At 37.2% G+C, this 10,273-nt stretch overlaps 1 protein-coding gene across 1 annotated transcript; it reads left to right on the plus strand.

Moving 5' to 3' along the window:
* Window positions 1–2,356: 2,356 nt before the first annotated feature.
* On the plus strand, window positions 2,357–8,515 carry LOC106695928 (leucine-rich repeat-containing protein 37B-like; the record flags this gene model as incomplete). The annotated part of the gene is made up of 4 exons (XM_014450901.2): window positions 2,357–2,428; window positions 5,499–5,570; window positions 6,641–6,721; window positions 8,444–8,515. Coding segments are annotated over 4 exons (297 nt in total), but the record flags the coding sequence as incomplete, so codon positions are not given.
* Between the last annotated feature and the right edge of the window lie 1,758 nt (window positions 8,516–10,273).

The following is a 10,273-nucleotide window of genomic DNA, read 5'->3' on the forward strand; positions in this document are numbered from 1 at the left end:
TGTGCCATGCTGGCCAGGCAGGTTTGGAGATTTCTAAGTCAGCTTGAGATTTATACCTTGGAAAGAAGAGGTTCCTAACTTAGAGTCAGTGGACCCCCCACTGCACCATTTCTTACCATTTTTCCTCCCAAATATCTCTTGGTTATCTGCAGAAGCCTATATTCTTGAGGACTATATTTTTAAAAGATGTATAAGTTAAAATATATATGAAAATAAAGGAAAACTATTATTAAAATGCGTATTTAAAAACATTTTTTATTTTCCTATGATTATTTATTTTTTAATCCTCCCCTGAGGATATTTTCCCTTTGATTTCTGGAGAGAGTGTAAGAGAGAGGTAAAGACAGAGAGAAATATCAATGTGAGAGAGACACATTGATTGGTTGCTTCCTGCACGAGCCCCTAACAGGCCTGGCCTGGGGAAGAGCCTGCAACCCAAGGTATGTGCCCTTGACCAGAACTGAACCCGGGACCTTTGGTCAATATACAGACATTCTATCCACTGAGCCAAACCAGCTAGGACTAAAATATTTTTAAAAAGTAGATTATTGAAAGGCCAGCCACCATGGCTCTGTGGTTGAGTGTCAGCCTATGAACATCGAAGTCACGGTGGGATTCCCATTGAGGACACATGCCCAGTTGCAGACTCAACCCCCAGTGGGCTGTGCAGGAGGAAGCTGATCAATCATTCTCTCTCATCATTGATGTTCTCTCTCTCTTTCTACCTCTTCCTTCCTCTGTAAAATTAATAAAAGTATATTTTTAAATTAAAGCAATAAAAATATTATTGATACTACTTCTCTTTTTTACGTTTTTCTTTAATCCTTGTCCTAAGATATTTTTTCCATTAATATTTTTCAGAGAGAGTGGAAAGAGGGAAAGAGAGAGAGAGAGAGAGAGAGAGAGAGAGAGAGAGAGAGAGAAAGACATGAGAAAGAGATATCGATTGACTGCCTCCTGCTGGTTTGGGGCTAGGGATTGAACCTGCCACCAAGGTATGAGCCCTTGACTGGGAATCGAACCCATGACCTTTTGGTTTGTTGGCCAATACTCTAACCACTAAGCAAAACCAGCCATGTCAAATCTGCTCCTCTCATAAGTAACACAAGCTATAGTGGTTGATCTGATAACTATTATAACTTCAATGTAGTGATGAGAATAAATGTTATTTTGAGATATCTGCAACAAATATATTATATGAAAACATCTGTGAATTTATTGGAGACCCAATGAAGTACTATACTGTTAATCTAGTATCGTTTGTTGCCTACATTCACAATGTAGGGCAATGCTAATTTTTGGTAGATGTTTGTGAAAATAGAGATGTAATTTTACTTCCCATTCAGGTTTGGCCCCCTGAATTCAATCCATACAATGCTATTCACCGACTCTGGCCTGAAGTGGTAATCAGCAAATGAAAATTATATGCACACTTTGGCATATATTCAAGAAAGTGTAGTTTTCTAGGGAAAGGGTCCATAGTTTTATGAAATTCTCACAGGGCTCTTGTCTCCAAAGATTAATAGTCACAAATGTAGAGGAGAAGAAAGACAGTTCCTTGCCTATAAAGCTGTGCTTATTCTCATGAGTAATAGTAAATGGATGATTTGTTTTAAATAAAAGTAGTAGACTAAAAACCATGTTTTTCATATTCTGAAATCATGGAAAAAGTATTTATGGAACGTCTGCTATGTGCCAGGAACTGTTTTATGTGCCAGAATTACATGCTCAAGAACAAAGTAGACAAATTACTCCATTTTTCAAGGGGTTTACAAGTATATAATATGAAAATGAATACATATATATATAAAAGCCTAATATGCATATTGTCCCCATGGGAATTCAACTGGGAGGCCCATGGCTTGCTAAGATGTGTGCTGACCTTCAGGGAGTGGTGCGAAACAAATGAAGGAAGGCCCTGGCCAGCAGCCAGCAACCAGGGAAGGGAGGCCCTGGCCAGGCAGCCAGAAGGTCCCAATTAGCCCTGATCACCAGCCAGGTATATGGACCCTACACTATGCCTGAATTTTGTGCACTAGGCCTATATTGTGTATATATATATACACACATATATACGTATTAACTAGGTACATATCATTTCAAATATTGGTAAGTTCTTTGGAAAGAAAGAAAGCTGACTAAAGAAAATGAATGTATTTTAGAATGCTATATTGTTTGCAAAAGAGGACGGGAGAAGAAAGGTTTGAAAAAAAAACAGATTATTTTCCTTTAATTAAATAAAAATTAGGGTATTTCGTGGGCACCATTACCCGGGTTTCCCCATATATATTTCTGTGCAGGAAATACTTGTAGTTATTTTGCATTTTGATCCAGAAATAACCTTTTCATTTTTCAGAAATCTCAGTACAAATAGTTTGAGAGAATTACGTAAAGATTCATTTGAAGGCCTGGCTTCCCTCCAGTATTTGTAAGTTAATTGTATTTACTTATGAGATTTTAGTTATATTATCTATAAAATAAGGGTTTTAAATGAAAAAAATTTCTACAATTTCTTCCAGCAATAAAATTCTACAATTCCATAAGTCTGTGTAGCTCATCTCTAGCATTTAATATCTCCTATGCATTTTCAGTTTCAGCTTTGTCCTCTAGACAAAATATTGATAGGAAATACTCTTCAGTTATGGAATAAAAGTGGTGATGAGGTCTGAGTAATGATACACACCCATATGAGCCTTGTTATGTAAGTGTTCATATACCATCTGCTTATATTTATGTTTAGTTTAGGGCCCATGAATCAAATTGGGCCCATGATTGCTCGTTTCTTTTTTTTTAATTTAAATTCTTTATTTTATAAAGTATTACATAAGTATCCTTTCCCCCACATTTACCTCTCCCTGGCCACCTCCTTCCGCCCCCAGATTGTTTGTTTCTTACAGCACATAAGTTAAGAAGGATTTTCACACTTTTAAAGGGCTTTGAAGGAAAGGAAACAAAGAAGAATATGCAAGGCAGATTATTTGAGGCCTGCAAAGCCTAAAATATTTACTGTCTGACCTTTACATAAAAGGTTTTAAAATGTTGATTTAGTCAAATGAGAGGAATTTAGCTTAACCTCAAATTGCCTCCTATAGGACAAGAAACTATAAAGCATTTACATTATTTGAATGCTATTAACCCAAAATTTTTTGATAATTAAATCTAAATTAGATTAACATTTACACATTAAATGTTTAAGCAGATGAATTATGTAAACAATATTATTAAGAACATATTAAATTACGAAGAGAGCAGACTGGTGTTGAGGATTTCAATGCAGGAATTGTTATACCAATACTAAAAGTAAATGTTTAAAATGATGGTTAAGTGGCATTGTTAGAAATGTCTGCACTAAGTAAGTATATCAGAAATGCCCCTGACTTCACTAATTACAAAATGAAAATATCTTCAGCCTCCTTATCATGGAAGAAATGCTAGCCTATTATTCTATTTACTTAGAAATAGGGAGATGTTCTTTACTATAAAAACTCAACTATGATTCTTTGTCCATGGCACCCAGAGCTGTGTCTGCCATTAATCCTTATTAGGCTAATTAATGATGCTATTTAGCAACTGGATTCTTTCTGCAAATATGGAAGGCTTCAGGCAAGTAGGTATAAAGAGCCTCACATGACACTAAAAATAGTCATTTGTGTTATTAAACCTTTCAAACTTCAGAGGGACATCCACTTTTATATTGGTCTTCTTGCTATCTCGCTTTCAAACCTTCCATACAGGTTGGAGGAAATAAAATGAAGTAAATAACTGCTCAATAGGTTATGTCATTCATTACTTCTACTGTGAAATACTTTGTAAGCTACCTCTTTCATGCTAGCATAAAATATTCCCATCCATTAAAAAATGCCTATCAATAAGCAATCTAAAACAGAACATGCCAAGCACTGTACCTAGAACTATAGGCACAAGATAGGTATGTCAGGGTTCCTACCCTTCTGATAATTCATCCTCTCATAGGGAAAATAAACATAGCAACTCAAACCATAGAGCACAAGTACTAAATGGAAGACTATGTGCTGCAGTGGCACACAAGAGGGAGCCATGAAATAATAAAACTACATTTCTTTTAAAAATCATTTTTCTCTCTACTTTCCAGCTATTCGTTTATTTGATAAATATTTCAGTTTGCACCTGTTCGCATGTCAGTAGACAATGCTGATGAGCAAGACCCAGTCCATACTTTAAGGAGTTTATACTTAGAGGAGATAGGATGCAAAAAGTAACTCTATTAAAATTTTGTAAGAAATGAATATATAAATTGGTTTTGGTCACAGCAAAGGGCAAAAAGACTTTATGTTGGATCAGCAAAGATGTCAGTAGAGCAATGCTGTTTAAACATGACCTTGAAGGGCTATTGGGAATCAATGGACAGACATCTTGAGTAGAATAAGCTTGCAAAAGGAGCCTGGAACAATATACCTTGAGTAGCGTTAGAGTACACGTAGGCGGCGGCAGAGATTCGAGCCAGATCTTCTGGAGTTTTGATGCCAAGTACCAAGTTATCACAGCATTGCTCAAGGAGAAGCTTTAGCCTACAACAGAGTCACTTGGAGGGCTTGTTAAAACTCAAGCTGTACCCTCAGTTACTAATTCAGTCGATCCAGAGTCAGACTGAGAATTTCAATCTTTAATAAGTTCCCAAGTGATGCTGACTAGTATTTGAGAATCACTTCTGGAGTGTTAATCTGGTGACTGTGTGCAGGATGGTTTAGCAAAGGGGAGATTATAGATGGAAACACCAGTCAGAAGACAGTTAGAAAAGTGAGGAGAAAAGTGAGAAAAGTGAGGGACTAAAGTGGAATCAATGGAAATAAGACAGTCAATTATAGACAAGGGGTGGTGTTTTCAAATAAAAATCCAGCACCATGTTGTGTTCTGTTGTCTGACCACTGTACAACTGATGCCATTAAATACATGGATATTAAAACAATGTATAATAAGAAATGAATTGCTATTAGTATAATAGAAAGTATCATTAGTTCAACGTTCTGTATTAGTTCAAAGTTCTGTATTATTTAGAGCAGTCACTTCCTTTTTAGTTATGTGAAAAGGCATCTTTTATTTCTTCTGGTATTGAATTTGTCTAAAACACAGAAGTAAACCAGGGAGGTGTGTAGATGTGAGACTATTTTTTTTTAATGTTAGACATTTATAAATGTACACGAAGATATAAACTTTAGCTCATAATCTAAATTTGATGAGACCACAAAGGGTCTTCTAATCAATTCTTCTGCTCTCAGGGATAAATACCTTCAAAATGTATCCAGATCTATAGTTGTATGTTGTATTTGTGAAGATCCTGATGGTGAGACTTTTGAGTGAGGGCAGTATAATGGGTTCTGGATGGTTCAAATCACAATTCTTAAGGTTTTCAGTTTAGACTAAACCTGTGTAGTCTAATATTATTGTAACCTCTACCAGTTATTCCTACTAATTAGATACTAATCAGTAATTAAACACTATTTTTCTTTTACTTTTTCTAGGGACTTGTCCTGCAATAAGATAGAATTTATTGAAAAGAATGCATTTGATTCATTACCTCTTTTACAATATATGTAAGTTATAAATATAACCTCATTGTGTTTAGGAATTTCATAAAACATAATTGTAAACCTTTTTGTTATTTATTTTGAAGTAAGATTAAAATTTTATTACTAGAAAACTACTAAATTTATGTAGAAAATCCCATTTGTCTCTAGCATAGATTAATGTGAGAATTCTGTCACATTCCGAATGAACCATTCTATCTGCACAGCAAAAGAAACCATCAACAAAACAACAAGAAAGTCCATTGCATGGGAGAACATATTTGCCAATGATTTTTCCAATAAGGGTATAATCTCCAAAATTTACAGAGAACTCATACAGCTTAACAAAAGGAAGATAAATAATCCAACAAAAATGGGCAACAGGTCTAAAGAGACACTTTTTGAAAGAGGACATACAGAACGTCCAGAGACATATGAAAACATGTTCAAAGTCACTAATCATCAGAGAGATGCAACTCAAAACAATAATGAGATAACATTTCAGACCAATCAGAATGGCTATCATCAACAAATCAACAAATGATAAGTACTGGTGAGACTGTGGAGAAAAAGGAACCCTCCTCCACTGCTGGTGGGAATGCAGACTGGTGTAGCCACTGTGGAAGACAGTATGGACTTTCCTCAAAAAGTTAAAAACAGTATGAACCATACTATAGCAGTGGTTCTCAACCAGGGTGATTTTGCACCAGGTGACACTTGGCAATAGCCAAAGAGAGTTGTAGTTGTCAGAACTGTAGATTTGCTACTGGCATCTAGTGGCAGAGGCCAGAATTATTGTTCAAGGCAAAGGACAGTTCCCCATAATAAAGAATTATCTAGCCCCAAATGTCAGTAGTGTTGAGGTTGTGTAGCCTTATTTGAGAGAAATATAGATCAGTTTAATAGATGCATTTTTTTGTATCTAATGCACCACATGAAAGCATAAACCATAAGCAAATATCTCCCATAGTAAGAATTTTAGTGTATAGAGGGAGTATTGAGGTTGTTTTATCATATATAAATTAGAATCTCTGCTAAAGGATAAGTGATCTGAAAGAATTTTTGTCTCTTCTTTTGCTCTTGTCTTTTTTTAATAGAAATCTTGGTTGCAATTTAATCACCAAAGTGAACTTTGGAACATTTCAGACCTGGCATGGAATGCAGCTGTTACACAAGTTGTAAGTGAAATAGAAGATGAACACATGTAAAAAGCTATGTGTAAAAACTTCATATAGTGATTGGTTGGCTGGGATTAAGCTCAGTTTGAACTCGAGAAGAATGGCTTAAGAGCCATTCTTTTTTTTTCTTTTTTAAATGAGGAAACTAAGGTACAAAGTGTCCAAGAGACTTGTCTAACTGACATATGCCATGCTCTGCTTTCCCAGAACTGACCCTTGGCATGGGCTTCTTTGTTTTCAAGAATTGAGGGGGGAGGGTGGTAATACTGAATTGAGAGGAAGATTTATTTCAGCACTGGGAATAAAAGTTTGTGTCAATTAAGAAATTTATTTATTTAATTGATATGTAATCAAAATATTATTTATTTTTAAACAAACATCCATTAAATTCCTAGTAAATGTCAGGCACTAATAGTCCAAGAAATTGACAAGTAAATAGGTGATTACATATACTATAAGAAAGCCTGTGATGCAAGAATACACATAGGAGTATGTGATAGGAGCATGTCTTTCACCAGTTCCTCTTACATCCATCCCATTTGTGGCTCTAAAACCAAAGAATTCTGTCTATTTTTCTATTTAACTTGATGGTTTACACTGGATTTTAAAAAATTTCTGGAGATGGCCGAAACCAGTTTGGCTCAGTGGATAGAGTGTCAGCCTGTGGACTGAAAGGTCCCAGGTTCGATTCCGGTCAAGGGCATGTACCTGGGTTGCGGGCACATACCCAGTGGGAGATGTGCAGGAGGCACCTGGTCGATTTTTCTCTCTCATGGATGTTTCTAACTCTCTATCCCTCTCCCTTCCTCTCTGTAACAAATCAATAAAATATATTTTAAAAAAATTTCTGGAGATGAAAGAAAAGCACCTTGAATTATTAGGACATTAGAAATGGTATTTCCTTGCCCTGGCCGGCTTTGCTCAGTGGATAGAGCATTGGCCTGGGGACTGAAGGGTCCCAGTTTAAATACTGGCCAAGGGCACATGCCTGGGTTGCAGGCTTGATCCCCAGTAGGCGGTGTGCAGGAGGCAGCATATCAATGATTCTCTCATCATTGATGTTTCTATCTCTCTCTCTCTCCCTTCCTCTCTGAAATGAATAAAGAAATATTGAAAAAAAGAAAAAAGAAATGGTATTTTCTGTAGAGCAGGAGCTTCCTATCAGCATAGTCACTAATGGGGTTTTCAATCTGAAAGGTTCTTCAGTATATTTTTCTTTGCTATCCACTTCTTTCTTCTTCTTTTTTTTTTTTACTTTCTCTTCTGCACTTTATCAGTCAGAGACTTGGGTAGTTCCCCAATTAAGAATCCTTTGTAGCCCTGGCCTGTGTTATACAGTGGTTGGAGCATTGGCCCGTACAAAAAGGGATTCTGGGTTCAATACCTGGTCAAGGGCACATAGCTGAGTTGTAGGTTCTATTTCTGGCCCTCATTGGGTCATGTGGTGGAGGCAACCAACCCATGTGTCTCTCTCACATCGATGTGTTGTTGTTGTTTTTTGTCTCTCTCTCTCACTCTCTCTAAAAAAAGAAGTGGAAAAAATATCTTCAGGTGAGATTAACAACAACAAAAGAGAATGCTTTACAGATTCTAAGGGTGATCTCTGGGAATAGACCAAAAATGATTTTTTTAACCTTCACGTTTTGAACCAACAAAATGAATATAAACTTTCATAACAGTTATTAAAAATGCAGATAATTTTAATTCTATTGCATTTTCCAGAATTCTACATGAAAATCCTCTGATGACTGTTCAAGATCCATATCTTTTTAATTTGCCAGCATTGAAATATTTGTAAGTATTGCAACAATTTCATGGCTCATGAGATGATTTCTGTTCTTACTTTTGTCAAAGAAGAACAATTTTGCATTTTGAGAAAAAACTCATAATTTAAATTTTAACTGGGTTATTCTCTTTTTTTAAATTAAATCTTTATTGTTCAGATTACATTTGTTCCTCTTTTTTTCCCCCCCATAACTCCGCTCCTCCCAGTTCCCGCCCCACCCTCCGCCCTCACTCCCCACCCACTGTCCTCATCCATAGGTGCACGATTTTTGTCCAGTCTCTTCCCACATCTCCCATTCCCCTTTCCCCCCCAAGAATAGTCAGTCCATTCCCTTTCTATGTCCCTGATTCATTATAATCACCAGTTCATTCTGTACATCAGATTATTTATTCACTTGATTCTTAGATTCACTTGTTCATAGATGCATTTTTGTTGTTCACAATTTGTATCTTTACCTTTTTCTTCTTCCTCTTCTTAAAGGATACCTTTCAGCATTTCATATAATACTGGTTTAGTGGTGATGAACTCCTTTAGCTTTTCCTTATCTGTGAAGCTCTTTATCTGACCTTCAATTCTGAATGATAGCTTTGCTGGATAAAGTACTCTTGGTTGTAGGTTCTTGGTATTCATCACTTTGAATATTTCTTGCCATTCCCTTCTGGCCTGCAAAGTTTCTGTTGAGAAATCAGCTGACAGTCGTATGGGTATTCCCTTGTAGGTAATTGAGTCTCTTTCTCTTGCTGCTTTTAAGATTCTCTCTTTGTCTTTTGCTCTTGGCATTTTAATTATGATGTGTCTTGGTGTGGTCCTCTTTGGATTCCTTTTGTTTGGGGTTCTCTGCGCTTCTTGGACCTGTAAGTCCATTTCTTTCACCAGGTGGGGGAAGTTTTCTGTCATTATTTCTTCAAATAGGTTTTCAATATCTTGCTGTCTCTCATCTTCTGGCACTCCTATAATTCTGATATTAGTGCGCTTGAAGCTGTCCCAGAGGCTCCTTACACTATCTTCGTATTTTCGGATTCTTTTTCATTTTGCTTTTCCGGTTGGGTGTTTTTTGCTTCTTCGAATTTCAAATCTTTGGCTTGATTCTTGCGCTCCTCTGGTCTGCTATTGGGTATAATATTCTTTATTTCAGTCCGTGTATGCTTAATTTCTAGTTTCTTTATCGTAGCATCGACGGTCTCATTAGATTTTGTGAGGCTCTCCACAAGTTTATTGCAAGCCCTCAAAATTGCGTTTTTTAGCTCCATATCCTCCATTTCTGTCATGTTTTTTTGTCTCCGCATTTTTTATGCTTTCTTGGTGCACCCCCTTATGGTCTTTGTGCGCAGTCTTGTTCTAGTTAAGCCTTGATTTTTTTAGTTAATACTGAGGGATTTGACCACCAGGCTGACTGGCTGTGAGAATCAGCTGTGTGGAAAACTTCTGTCCTCTGGGGAGGTGCTAATCTAGCCTTTGCCTGAGGCGATCCGGCAAATGCTCTGCGCAGGGCTTGGGTGGGGCGGGATCAACAGGGCGGGTGGAGGGAGCAGTTATGGCTGCTCTCAGTCCCGTTCCTAGAGGCTCTGCTTCTCAGAACCCCGGCAGCCGCTGCAAACCTCGGAGAGAAAGCTGCCCTCAGATTCCAACTGATGCCGGACAATCCCGCTTCTCCCGTCTGAGTCTGAGTCCCTAGAGACTCGCCCGGATCTGGAGCCCCGAGTCTGAGACTCCCTCCTGACTGAAAACCGACCAACAACGCCCTTCAGCCACCTAGACCCGCTTTT

Source organism: Myotis lucifugus, unplaced genomic scaffold (assembly GCF_000147115.1).
Source record: "Myotis lucifugus unplaced genomic scaffold, Myoluc2.0 scaffold_4889, whole genome shotgun sequence".
NCBI classification, from domain to species: domain Eukaryota; kingdom Metazoa; phylum Chordata; class Mammalia; order Chiroptera; family Vespertilionidae; genus Myotis; species Myotis lucifugus.